Here is a 14,989-nt window from a genome sequence, read left to right as displayed (position 1 = left end):
CATACTGCATCAATTACAGCATCATGGCTGCATAGAAGAAGGGTCCGGGTACTGAACTGGCCAGCCTGCAGTCCAGATCTTTCACCCATAGAAAACATTTGGCGCATCATAAAATGGAAGATACGACAAAAAAGACCTAAGACAGTTGAGCAACTAGAATCCTACATTAGACAAGAATGGGTTAACATTCCTATCCCTAAACTTGAGCAACTTGTCTCCTCAGTCCCCAGACGTTTACAGACTGTTGTAAAGAGAAAAGGGGATGTCTCACAGTGGTAAACATGGCCTTGTCCCAACTTTTTTGAGATGTGTTGTTGTCATGAAATTTAAAATCACCTAATTTTTCTCTTTAAATGATACATTTTCTCAGTTTAAACATTTGATATGTCATCTATGTTCTATTCTGAATAAAATATGGAATTTTGAAACTTCCACATCATTGCATTCCGTTTTTATTTACAATTTGTACTTTGTCCCAACTTTTTTGGAATCGGGGTTGTGTGTATATTACATAAATATAGAATACAGAATATAAAGTTAAGGTTAGAGACACTCCCAATCCAGTATACACACACTTTATTAACAGGGTGTGTCATACCTGATCAGTGCTTGGTGTATCCGCAATGTCATTCATACTTCTGCTCTGGGCGTGACCTGTAACACACAAAAGCACATTAATACAAACATTCATACACACAAGTATCCAGAAACAAACATAGCAGAGGGTTATTAATCCATGTACAGTCCTATTTCTAGCCATTATTCCTGTATACACAAATAAAGAATGAGAGACGTGTAATAATAATTGAATAGAACTTGATTGGTGAACTGAGAGCCACAATATCACTATAATTTAGGAACAAATCACTCACATTTTAGTTGCAAACATGCATGTGTAATCTAGTTTGCACAGAATTACACACATGATTTAACTTGCGCATCGGTGGAATTAAAATGCCAAGGACAAAACGAAGCTGGACCCATTGGACTCCTGCCAAGTTGCTACGTGAGGCTCAAAATCAATTTCCAAATCTAAAAAGCCTTGACTGGGTTACGTTCCAAATGCTTCTACATGTCATTTTTAAAAATTGGTCTTGATAGAACGTGGACGTACGAAGACGCCCGTAGCTGCCTCCGTGTCTACTGCGCAGATCATCTGTGGAACAATTGAAGCTGGTAGCAGCTGCTGGACTACGGGCTGGACTACGACCTGAAACACACACACACACCTCAGTGATAGTGCCATCAAAATACATCTCTATAACCAAATGCATATGCTTAAAGGTTTTAGACTTAATCTGATAATCTAATATAGCATCAGAGAGAATTCTAATTAGTACATATTTTGAAGAATGCGTAGATCTTTGTAAAGAGGTTCTCCTTAAACCAGGTCCTCAAAGATAAACCATCTACCATCGAGTTATACATACAGTCCTTAAAAGGTTCTTGGACACAGACAAACTGAAGAACCTTCTATGGAACCTCACCCCAGTTGAATCAAGATTAAGGGGTTTCAAAGGAGGCGGAGACGACTCACTGGGGGCGGAGCTGCCTTTGCCAATGTCGGCCAGCGAGCGGTGGATGGGTTTCTTGGTCTGGTGTCTGTGTTTCCTCAACAGCACAAAGCTGATCTTGTCCCTCAGCTCTGGACTGACCATGCCCTCCTCGATGTGGTGCTCGATGATGTCGTCTATGAGGACGCGAGCAGGATGGAAGAAATGAGGTACAAAATAAAGAAGGAGGATACAAACTAATAGAAATAAAAAAAACGGAACATTTCACCAGATTTAAAGTGCTGATGACACGTTTTTGACATCTTTGGCGATGTTTTATAACATAAAAAGTAATTCCCGATGATCCATATATTAATTCACGAAGGCGCCTATTTTACAAGTTATGATAAAAAACGCAGCTATTTGGGCAAATTTGACGGGGCTGCAGCACCCAGGAGACGAAAGAGGAGGAGGAGCTATATGACGTCAGCGAAAGAACCTTCTTCCTAACTTACCAGTTTGTTGTTGATGCGACAGGTGTTCAGTTTGTCATTATTAGTATTTTTATTAGACCTTATTTTATATATATATATATATATAAGTTATATATAGTTATTATGCCTTCGCGTTGTGTTGCTGGTTTTTGCTCCAAAACCCACAAGGATGGGGTAAGTTTATTCAAGTTTCCCAGAGATCCCGAGCTGCATGCGAAGTGGGTGAAGCAAGTCAGGCGCACTCGTGACAAGTGGGAGCCCTCACCAACATCCGTCCTGTGCTCTGAACACTTCGATTTGGATTGTTTTGACACCCTTCCCAGCTTAAAAGAGTCTCTTGGGTGTTCAGTTCAGCACAAACGTGTGTTACTACCATCAGCAGTGCCTACACAGTGTTGCCAGATTGGGAGGGTTTCCCACCCAGTTGGGCGGTTTCAAGTGCATTTTAGTGGGTTTTGAACATATTTTGGGCTGGAAAACGTCAGCAGTATCTGTTGCCAGATACTGCTGACGTTTTCCAGCCCAAAATATGTTCAAAACCCACTAAAATGCACTTGAAACCGCCCAACTGGGCGGGAAAACCTCCCAATCTGGCAACACTGCCAGTATTCCGGAGGGGGTCTACTAGTAGCTATGCCGGATCCAAAGACAGTCCTCCTGTCAGAACATGTGTTGTGAAACGACATAAGATAAAGGTACGTAGAGCTATAGATTCTACATGATAATCATAAATGTAATCATAAAGTCGGCGTGATATCAGTCATGTATTTGCTTGTGAAAGCTTGCGGCTTTCATGTGACTGCCGCCTAGCAACGAGAGGCAAAGGGTAAAGAGGGTAGGCTATCATAGATTCTATTCGGAAGAGATCAATACATGATTGCTTAAAAATTAGGTATTTTAACAATTTGCATCTGTTTTGTGATTATCGTGACACTTGTGTGTTATATAGAACTGTATGTCTTATCAGCACATCGAGGATCTTCCACCGGAGGCTTTAGCAAGTACTCGTAGCAACACTACACTTTACCCTTTGCCATGCGTTGTTAGGGAACGGTAGCAAGTACCCCGATGACCGACTTCAAGAATATGTAGAAAAAAATTTAGAAATTATACTTTCTAAAAGTCATTTGAGCTTAGTGTATTGCATTTCCATTTATATTGTAGGTTCTTGCTGATGTTTTTTGCGGAGTATGACGCAGCTGCTGAATCAGAAGCTGCAGAGTTTGTATGTACTAGTTGTGAACATTCACATTATTATCAATCTCATTTATTTAAAATCAGATAAAATCATGCCATCATGATCACTGCTTAAAGTACCAGTATTTGGTTGTTGAAGAGCTAGCACTAGAGAGTTCACCGGCGTTTTCATGCGCCATTTCCATTGAGTAGAACCAGAGTAGAACAGCCAGTGAACCGCAGCGTGTTCTTCCGCTGACATCACAACATGGCCGCGAGCCACAGACCCAGTTTTCTTGCGCTGTGCAATTAAAAGTTGGATATTCGCGTAACAACAGCTTCTTTTCACATAATTATAACAGAAATCTAACATGTTTGCCATGTTGTATAGTTTATTTAAGAAATTGCATAGAGTCATGTTCATGTCATCAGCCCTTTAAAACAAGGTTTAGTGAGTTGTGTTGAATCAGGGGTTTCAGAACAGAAATTACAATCATCCACTTATCTTCTCCTAATTTAGCCAGTTCCCACCCACCAGTCGGTTCTCCTTCATACAACAATCAGCTACCAATAAGGGAGCGTGAACGCTACAGCGTGCTTCCTGTGAGACATGTGAAGCCAACCAACATGCGGCATCACAGTGTGGCATATACAACACACTCAGAGGAAAGCGCTATCTGCCCTCTTCCACATACCTGAGCTCAGAGATGCCTGCAATTGGCGAGTGTTTCTCTGATTGACAAGAGAGACTGAGTATGCCCCTCCTACCCATTGTTTTTCTCTGCACTTCAGTATCATTGCTTATTTTGTGTAGATTCATGCCATAACCTCAGTCAAGTCTATTTTTATTCCAGGTCGTAACCTGACAAAAATATGAGAACGTTCAAGGGAAGGGGGGGTGAATAATTATGCAAAGAATTGTATCTATAGTACGTTAAGTATAGATCTTGTTTCTTTTCTCTGTTCATCACCGCTAGGCTGTGTTTGCTGAAATGTCGTCCTCACCAACGATCTGTGGAAGCGAGTAGCCGTCCAAGTCCAGCAGCACAACGCCGGTTTGCAGACATGTACGAAGCTCGAACAGGCTGTGCAGGGACAATGTGGAGACGTGCGGTTTGCTCCAGCGCTCACCACCCTCTTCAACTTTCTCCTCAAACTTCACCCACCTGAGAACACACACACACACACACACACACACATACGACTCGGTGACAGGAGAGGAGGAGCAGCATGCTGCATTTTATCTACATTAATTACTAGTGGGAACCTGATGTTCATGGTGCTGTCTTCGAATTAGACGTGTGTGTGTGTGTGTGTGTGTGTGTGTGTGTGTGTGTGTGTTTGCCCCAACCTGGCTGACTCCTTCCACTCGAGCTCGTCTCCCTCGTGTTGGAGTGTATCCATCTCGGTGAAGAGGGTGGGCGTGGGCATGGCATCTTCTTCATCTCCTAAAATATACCTCAGGCGTTCTGCAGCCGGGGACACTTAGGGACCACACACACACACACACGCACACGTTAAAGATTCTGATCTACACTCACGAAATAGTGAGGAAAAAAACAAAACAAAACCGAGGACATGATCATTCAGATCTTTCAGGAAACAATTTTTTTTTCTCTCAACAGAATTAAAATAAAGTGTGTGTCCTTACAGCACATGGATCATTCTAGAATTCGGGTTCCATTTTGTGTCTCTGAGATAAACCTTTTGTTATTTTCCACAAAAGAAAACTTTATCGACTTTCTTTCTGACAAACTTTCACCAATAGCAATGCTTGAGGTACATTTATTGGCTCTTCGACTCCTGATTCATCCATTCAACTCGAATAAACAGGAAGTGATTCAGTCTAACAATCTGTTTTTTGGTGTTTATTCTATTAATTGTCATAAAATCAGTTGCATCGAAAATCTATTTTCTGTATTGTGTGAAATTTCAGGAAGAAATTCTTTTTTAATCTGTCCCAATGTTCTTGTCAACTCTGTTAGCTCTGTTATAAAACCGCATAAAATCCACAAAGACTTTTAATAATATGCACGACACCTGCACCGAGTGATGTCACTTCCTCTGGCGGAAAACTTCAGAACAGCAGTGAGGGAGTGTGTTCGGTTTCCTCTCTCATTAATTTGAACAAAATGTTGAGGATTTTACACCAACAGTACAGTCGATTATTTATTCGTCAAATCTGTTACTGTGTTATTGGAGTGAATCTCTCACTCATTTAAAAAACAAACAAACAATAATATGATTAAAATCCATAACATTCTGGTTTTATACATGCTTTGTAAGAGCTAGTTTGAGGTTAGCGTGTGGACTTAAGACAAAAAAAAAAAACACGGTGGGAAATGTCAACTCTGTTATCGCCGATTCCGTGAATGGATTGCCCAGTTTAACGATAACAGAGTTGATGACGACTAACAGAGTCGACACTTAAAATGTACCCGCAATTACAGAACGGGCCACGTGCTAATCGGAACTGTAACGTTTATGTCGTGATTTGATGGAAGGAGCCTCCACTGGCTCCATTTCCTGGATTTTACCTTCCAACTAGTGAGTTCCTGCTAACCCTTTTAGAGTGAGGGAGCACTTAAAACATCCTCAAAGATGATTCTGCCTTCGGATGTATGTGCTCCTTTGATTCCCGTGTTAAAAAACAAAACAAAAAAACCCCCCACAAGATCTGCCTTTAATAATTCACCAACAAATCTAAAAAAAAAAAAAAAAAAAGCACGTTGACGCAAGTCTGGTAAACTTGCTAGCTTGTACTGTATTAATTTTCATTGCTAACAGAAGAATGACTTAGAGAACTCTGCCATAACTCTAGTAAAATGCAACTGAATTGAACAAAACTGCAATATGCATATTATCGACATATAACAAAAAATCCTGTCAAGTTTCGTGAAATTCCTCCAAAAATTATGAGAGGAGTTGATTTCAGAAGGCGAGTACCCTTCCCGGGATAGATGGACAGACGTCGCCGCGACATAATCCCTCTTCGGGCCTTTCAGCCAGCAGGGGATAAAAATTGTGAGGGAAGTTGATTTCAGAAAGCGAGCACACCTTGATGAAATTGCCAAAGTACAAGTTTGTTAATAATCAAGGGCATAACTCTGGGAAAAATTTGCCCAAATTAAACGAAACTTCAATCTGCGTATAACTGTCATATAACAAAGCCTTTTGCCAAGTTTGGTGAAATTCCTCCACAAATTGTGAGAGGAGTTGATTTCAGAAGAACGCACACCCTCATGAAATTGTCAAAAGTACAAGTTATTTAATGAAGGGTCAAAACTCTGGGAAAATTTTCACAAATGAAATTCAGTCGCAACATGTATATTACCATCGTATAACAAGGCCTTTTGCCAAGCTTCGAAAAATTCATCCAAAAATTCCGAGAGGAGTTGATTTCAGAAGGAAAACACACCCTCGTGAAATTGTCAAAGTATACATTTGTTCATCAAGAGCTGTAACTCTGGTAAAATGTAACTGAATTTAACAAAATTACAATACGCGTACTGCTGACATATACAGCAACAATGCCTCTTATCAGGTTTCGTGAAATTCCTTCACAAAAATTGTGAGGAGTTGATTTCAGAAGGTGAGTACCCTTCCTGGGACGGACAGACATCGCCATGACATAATTCCTCTTCGGGCCTTTCGGTCAGCGGGGGATAAAAAGTCACCACTTTGTGTGTGGTTTTTTTATTTTTTTATTTAGGCCATAACTTCCTTGTTCAAACCCAAATTGAACTCTGTGTGTGTGTGTGTGTGTGTGTGTGTGGTGTGTGTGTGCGCGTGCTATTGGGAGAGCAGGCCTGAGGGGATCAATAGCATCGAGTCCTGCACTGATGAGAACCTTAAATAAATAAATAATCACCTACAGGTTATTGTCTTTGCTTCCTGTCGCAAAGGAAGTAAGCGCTAAATCGCCAAAGGATTAAAGAGCTGGCTGGTTTTCCTCAGCGACGTAATGACGACGTTATTTGTTGTGACGCGAATCGTATATTCGTCATTAAGTAAGCAGGACATTTCTGATGGTGTCACTTCATCACATCATCGATTACTAAGCTCACTGTGCGTTTAAGAAAACGTTTTGGTCAATTTTCTGGAAACACCCAGCGATTAAGACATAAAACCAAGGAGCATCAATGCAGGGACAATTAGCGACTACATCATGAGCGATTAAAGTCAGTCTGCGAGCTGTTTCCCGAAAATGTGCGGAATGAAATCAGTCGTAATGATTCATTTGTTTACTTGTAGGCTTGAGTCAGGAACTCGCGTTGATATCTCGTTATTTATCATCTCCACACTGGAGAATCAATTTATATTCATTTAACCACCAGAACTAGCAGCTTGACAACCCCCAGGCACGCTGAGGGACGGAGTTACACAGAGCTTCCCTTCTGAAGAATAGGGTTGCTTTGAAAGAAACGATCAGGGAAATATTTTACACACGAGTCGACATTAACACGACGAAATAACATGTGATGAGTTCATTATTCAGCAAAAAAAAAAAAGGCCAACGAATCCAAGCCACGTTATAATGTTATAGCATATTAACAGTACTGAGGTTTACACACTCCAGCATGATGAAGAGATTCACACAGGAAGCTTGAATCTTTTCCATGGACATGAAATTTATGGAGTTAATGGAGCTGCATATACCAAGTGGAAAAATCAGCTGAATGGAATCAACTATTATGATGATGATATTCGGTTTCCATCCAAACACCAAACGATACCAAGATACGAAGACTTTGATTCATATTCAAGTTATATTTTTCCTTGTACAACCCAATAGGACCAGCCTTACCAAAATACTTTACTGTTTTTTTTAAGTACAATAAAGTTTCCGACTTTATAATCTAATCATAATATTTGCTTATTTGGATGTAATTTTGAGGGGAAAAAAAAGGAAACTTCTTACACTTTTGAATTTATTTAGACATAATATGCACTTTAGAGTGTAAGGGTTATTATTTTGAAAGTACTGTTAAAACGTCTCATTATCTCATTATCTCCAGCCGCTTTATCCTGTTCTACAGGGTCGCAGGCAAGCTGGAGCCTATGCCAGCTGACTACGGGTGAAAGGCGGGGTACACCCTGGACAAGTCGCTAGGTCATCACAGGGCTGACACATAGACACAGACAACCATTCACACTCACATTCACACCTACGCTCAATTTAGAGTCACCAGTTAACCTAACCTGCATGTCTTTGGACTGTGGGTGAAACCGGAGCACCCGGAGGAAACCCACGCGGACACGGGGAGAACATGCAAACTCCGCACAGAAAGGCCCTCGCCGGCCACGGGGCTCGAACCCGGACCTTCTTGATGTGAGGCGACAGCGCTAACCACTACACCACCGTGACGCCCCTGTTAAAACATTTTAAATATTAAATTCTTCAATGTGGGCTGTTGGACAAAACTATTACATGGATATATTTGAAGGATATTTCTATGATGTGCAATATGTAGATTTCAAAAACAATGCTTTTCACTTAATGAGGAAAAAAAATCTAATTTGGGACAAACTGTATTGCGTCATAATGGATGACAACAACAACGACAACAACATCATGATAATATGCAGTTCTAGAGAGAGAAAGCCCGTCCTTGCTGTTCCACCAATGATCCTTGATATCTCCTTAGAATTGATACCGATGTGATATACAGTACTGTGCAAAAAATCTTTGCCCCCCCCTATTTTTTTTTTCCATACAAACTCTGTTCTAGATTTCTATTTTATGGCTTCTACATTATGAAGTCAAAACATTACAAAAACATTTTAGAGCTCCAAACGTTCGAGTTCTTTTTCCAGCACAACAGTAAACGTTACAGGAAAAAACGTTTGTATCTGATCAGCATATTCCATAAGAGAGCACTTTTCAGATTAAACAAGATCAACTTGAATGCGAGCAATCGAAGGAACAGGACTCTTAAATACATTCAGTCGGTAAACAGGAAGTCGATGTGCGGCAGACCTGAAAATGGTATACACGGTAGAGAACCCCAAGCTGAAGCTCAGTACCAAATATCAAGCAGTTGTGATTTGTAGTTGATGAGAAAAGTGTTACGAAAATTTTGTAAATCCACGCTATACATGTTATGTACAACCCCGATTCCAAAAAAGTTGGGACAAAGTACAAATTGCAAATAAAAACGGAATGCAATAATTTACAAATCTCAAAAACTGGTATTGTATTCACGATAGAACATAGACAACATATCAAATGTCGAAAGTGAGACATTTTGAAATTTCATGCCAAATATTGGCTCATTTGAAATTTCATGACAGCAACACATCTCAAAAAAGTTGGGACAGGGGCAATAAGAGGCTGGAAACGTTAAAGGTACAAAAAAGGAACAGCTGGAGGACCAAATTGCAACTCATTAGGTCAATTGGCAATAGGTCATTAACATGACTGGGTATAAAAAGAGCATCTTGGAGTGGCAGCGGCTCTCAGAAGTAAAGATGGGAAGAGGATCACCAATCCCCCTAATTCTGCGTCGACAAATAGTGGAGCAATATCAGAAAGGAGTTTGACAGTGTAAAATTACAAAGAGTTTGAACATATCATCATCTACAGTGCATAATATGATCAAAAGATTCAGATAATCTGGAAGAATCTCTGTGCGTAAGGGCCAAGGCCGGAAAACCATACTGGGTGCCCGTGATCTTCGGGCCCTTAGACGGCACTGCATCACATACAGGCATGCTTCTGTATTGGAAATCACAAAATGGCCTCAGGAATATTTCCAGAGAACATTATCTGTGAACACAATTCACCGTGCCATCCGCAGTTGCCAGCTAAAACTCTATAGTTCAAAGAAGAAGCTGTATTTAAAATGATCCAGAAGCGCAGACGTCTTCTCTGGGCCAAGGCTCATTTAAAATGGACTGTGGCAAAGTGGAAAACTGTTCTGTGGTCAGACGAATCAAAATTTGAAGTTCTTTATGGAAATCAGGGATGCCGTGTCATTCGGACTAAAGAGGAGAAGGACGACCCAAGTTGTTATCAGCGCTCAGTTCAGAAGCCTGCACCTCTGATGGTATGGGGTTGCATTAGTGCGTGTGGCATGGGCAGCTTACACATCTGGAAAGACACCATCAATGCTGAAAGGTATATCCAGGTTCTAGAGCAACATATGCTCCCATCCAGACGACGTCTCTTTCAGGGAAGACCTTGCATTTTCCAACATGACAATGCCAAACCACATACTGCATCAATTACAGCATCATGGCTGCGTAGAAGGAGGGTCCGGGTACTGAACTGGCCAGCCTGCAGTCCAGATCTTTCACCCATAGAAAACATTTGTCGCATCATAAAACGGAAGATACGACAAAAAAGACCTAAGACAGTTGAGCAACTAGAATCCTACATTAGACAAGAATGGGTTAACATTCCTATCCCTAAACTTGAGCAACTTGTCTCCTCAGTCCCCAGACGTTTACAGACTGTTGTAAAGAGAAAAGGGGATGCCTCACAGTGGTAAACATGGCCTTGTCCCAACTTTTTTGAGATGTGTTGTTGTCATGAAATTTAAAATCACCTAATTTTTCTCTTTAAATGATACATTTTCTCAGTTTCAACATTTGATATGTCGTCTATGTTCTATTCTGAATAAAATATGGAATTTTGAAACTTCCACATCATTGCGTTCCGTTTTTATATACAATTTGTACTTTGTCCCAACTTTTTTGGAATCGGGGTTGTACAATAAAGTTTCCGACTTTATAATCTAATCATAATATTTGCTTATTTGGGTGTAATTTTGAGGGGGAAAAAAAGGAAACTTCTTACACTTTTGAATTTATTTGGACATAATATGCACTTTAGAGTGTAAGGGTTATTATTTTGAAAGTACTTTTAAAACGTTTTAAATATTAAATTCTTCAATGTGGGCTGCTGGACAAAACTATTACATGGATATATTTGAAGGATATTTCTATGATGTGCAATATGTATATTTCAAAAACAATGCTTTTCACTTAATGAGGAAAAAAAAAAATCTAATTTGAGACAAACTGTATTGCATCATAATGGATGCCAACAACAACAACAACAACATCATGATAATATGCAGTTCTAGAGAGAGAAAGACCATCCTTGCTGTTCCACCATTGATCCTTGATATCTCCTTAGAATTGATACCGATGTGATATACAGTACTGTGCAAAAATCTTTGCCCCCCCTATTTTTTTTTCATACAAACTCTGTTCTAGATTTCTATTTTATGGCTTCTACATTATGAAGTCAAAACATTACAAAAACATTTTAGAGCTCCAAACGTTCAAGTTCTTTTTCCAGCACAACATTAAACGTTACAGGAAAAAAACGTTTGTATCTGAGCAGCATATTCCATAAGAGAGCACTTTTCAGATTAAACAAGATCAACTTGAACGCGAGCAATCGAAGGAACAGGACTCTTAAATACATTCAGTCGATAAACAGGAAGTCGATGTGTGACAGACCTGAAAATGGTATACACGGTAGAGAACCCCAAGTAGGGTGCATTAGTTGCCCCCTAAAAATGAAAAGTTCCTCCGATCATGATGCATTTTTGTTTTTATGTTCCTTTTGGTAAGAAAACACACTGGGTGAAATATTTTGACAAAATTCAAAAGTTTAATGGTGGCACCAGGAGCTCAAAGTTATGGAAAAAGCTCCTATTTTATGACTTTTATGACAAAATTTCGATCACTTTTCATGAAACTTTATGGCACCTTATAGAGTATACCAAATATCTTAGATACACATTTTTAGTACATATTCTAAATACATTATCAAGCACAGTTTGAGTTTTAGCTGTTCATTGAATCATTGGTCAACTACTTTTAAACAACACAAATGTATTATGAATCACATTAATGCTTCTCAATCCCTTGCAAAGGTTCTTAACATGATCTCTGGGTCACAAGAAATCAATAAATGGAGTCCAACATTGTGATTCAAACCTTATGTGAAAACATAAAATAAGCATTTTTTGGCAAAAAATGAACCTCATGGTGCCACCATTAGACTTTTGAATATGGTCAAAAAATTTTACAGGATGTCTTTATTGGTGAAAAGGAGCACCCAAACAAAAATGCATCAGATTTTATGAAAGTGAGGGCAACTGATGCACCCTAACCCCAAGCTGAAGCTCAGTACCAAATATCAAGCAGTTGTGATTTGTAGTTGATGAGAAAAGTGTTACGAAAATTTTGTAAATCCACGCTATATGTTACGTAAATACATTCAGTCGGTAAACAGGAAGTCAATGTGTGACAGACCTGAAAACAGTATTCATAGCGTAAAACCCCAAGCTGACGTTTGGTACCAAGTGGCTATGATTTGTGGTTACTAAGAAAAAGAGTGCTTTGGACGGATGGAGATACGGAGATATGGATGGATGGAACAGAGGAAAAAAAAAAACAGTATCCCCCCCCCCTCGGAGCGGGGGTATAAAAAGAAAACATAATGAAGGCTGCTGGGTTTTGGTGCAAAATGAAGAAGCGAGTGTGACAGTCAAAGTGTCCAGAAGAACTGTGGCTGGTTCTGCAAGATATTCAATAGAACCTACAGCTCATTTCCTTATAAAGCTGCACCCATTGAACCTGAGACTACTATTTTGTTGGTTTTTTTTTAAAAAGCAAAGGGTCGTCTCACATCAAATATTGATTTTGTTTCATTTATTATGGCTTACTGATTACTGTTTATAGTATTTTTTTAATGTTGAAACATTTAATTTCATTATTTTTAAGCCATTTTTGGTCGACAGCATTTCTTTACATGCGTCAAAGGCTTTTGCACAGGACTGTATATTACATACAGTCATTTCTTTCACTCACAATTTACCACCAAACACGATCCAATTCTGAAAGCATTTGCGAAAGGTCACTCACTGGTGCGGCTGACTTCAGGTGGGTGAAGGCTGTGCTCGGTTTGCTCCAGATCGTAGCGCTCAGTGTCCTCCGACTCGTAGCGCTCGTGACGTCGGTGATCACGGTGCACTCCTCCTCTCTCAATATCCGTGAAGTCATGACTTGAGATGGACGAGTTCCTTCGGCGACGTTTGCGCCTGTAGCCACGTGGCACCGGTACACCAATGTAAACGGACTGATGATCTGCAGGTAGAAATTGGCAGAGATTGAGGAGAAACAACATGGAGAGATTTCAAGGACACAAACTCACCTAAATCAAGAAAATTTAAGATACTTATGTGTAATTCAGCACCACAATAAAGCCAGCCAGGTTAAACAAATAACAACATGAACAACAACCAGATAGATGAACAAATATAGGACAAAAAATACTTGGGTCAAAAACATAAAGGATAAAAGATGGTCAGATCGGTCAATCAAGGACACAGAAAATAAAGCAAATTATGGACAAAAACATCAAAATGCATGATAAAGGGAAAACAAATCCATCAAAAAAAAAAAGACACCAAAACCCAATAAAAAGCAAAGAAGACATCCAAATCTAACAAAACAACAACAAAAGTTCTATAATTAACAGACGAAAGACTTGATTCCAAAATATAGCGAATAAAAGTCATTCATTCAGACAAAACAAGTGCAAACAAAAGACACACAAAGCCAATAACAACAAACAAAACATAAAATACTCTCAAATCAAACAGAAATTAACATAAAAAAACAAACAAACAAACGACAACCAGTTCTAACAAGACCAAAAAACCGACCAACCAAACAAAAGGCGCTTAACCAAATTACATCACTAAAAACGCATCCAGATCTAACAAATCAACTCAAGTCAAACAAATAACACACACATCAGACTTTCAGATCCAGCAAATAACAAACAAATGACACTCGGGACCAAGAGAGAACAAACAAAAACACAGTCAAGTCCAACAAAAGCAAACAAAAGACCCTTGGATCAAGCAAATAAAGATTTTGAGATACAAAATGAAATAAATAAGTTGATAAAGAAAAAACAAAAGTGAGGTCAAGTCAGGAAACTCAGATCAAACAAAATACATTCAGATACAAGACATTTCTTCGAGGTTGGATTATTGTAATGCCTTACTGTCTGGATGTTCCTGTAGGAGCATAAACAAGCTCCAGTTAGTTCAAAATGTAGCTGCAAGAGTCCTTACTGGAGCTAGAAGATATGACCCCATCACCCCTGTCTTATCCACACTGCATTGGCTCCTAATCAAATTTCATATTTATTATAAAATACTACTATTGACCTTTAAAGCACTGAAAGGTCTCGCACCACAGTACCTGAGTGAAATTCTGGTCCGTTATGACCCACCATGCCTATTTAGATCAAAAGGTGCAGGCTATCTGTTGGTACCTCATATAGTGAAGGCTACATCAGGGGGCGGAGCCTTTTCTTACAAAGCCCTGCAGTTATGGAACAGCCTTCCAAGTAGTGTTCGAGACTCAAACACAGTCTCGGTGTTTAAGTCGAGGCTGAAAACATATCTGTTTAGTCAAACCTTTCATTAATGGTGTTTATGAGGTAAAGGAGGAGATCTGGAGGATCCTCAGGCATAGAGTGTTTGGTAAACTGGGATGTATGGATGCTGTCGCCTCCCCACTCTCACATGGCCACTCAAGTTTTTTGACGGTGTAGTGGCTGCTGCTTTATGTCCCGGGGTGCCCTCATGCCTGTATTACCTTCTGGCTCTCCCCTTTTAGCTATCTTGTCATAATTAGTTTTGCCAGAGTCCCTGCTTGCACTCAGCACAAAATGTACACTACCATTCAAAAGTTTGGGGTCACCCAGACAATTTTGTGTTTTCCATGAAAAGTCACACTTTTATTTACCACCATAAGTTGTAAAATGAATAGAAAATATAGTCAAGACAT

The 14,989-nt window shown here is 39.6% G+C and overlaps 1 protein-coding gene across 2 annotated transcripts in view; it reads right to left on the bottom strand.

Moving 5' to 3' along the window:
- slc4a5a (solute carrier family 4 member 5a) overlaps positions 1–13,241 on the bottom strand; it is a 65,914-nt gene extending 52,673 nt beyond the window's left edge. For both annotated transcript variants that reach the window (XM_060906644.1, XM_060906645.1), the window contains exons 1-6: positions 13,049–13,241; positions 4,515–4,647; positions 4,169–4,329; positions 1,538–1,690; positions 1,115–1,210; positions 599–654 (exon numbers count right to left, since the gene is read on the bottom strand). In XM_060906644.1, coding sequence (XP_060762627.1) covers positions 599–654; positions 1,115–1,210; positions 1,538–1,690; positions 4,169–4,329; positions 4,515–4,647; position 13,049 — 600 coding nt within the window. In that variant the 5' untranslated portion in view covers positions 13,050–13,241. The remainder of the gene's footprint in view (positions 1–598; positions 655–1,114; positions 1,211–1,537; positions 1,691–4,168; positions 4,330–4,514; positions 4,648–13,048) is intronic.
- Positions 13,242–14,989: the final 1,748 nt, after the last annotated feature.

This window comes from Neoarius graeffei, chromosome 24 (assembly GCF_027579695.1).
Source record: "Neoarius graeffei isolate fNeoGra1 chromosome 24, fNeoGra1.pri, whole genome shotgun sequence".
NCBI classification, from domain to species: Eukaryota; Metazoa; Chordata; class Actinopteri; order Siluriformes; family Ariidae; genus Neoarius; species Neoarius graeffei.
Note: the sequence above shows the minus strand (reverse complement) of the source record. Positions and strands in the feature narration are given on the sequence as shown.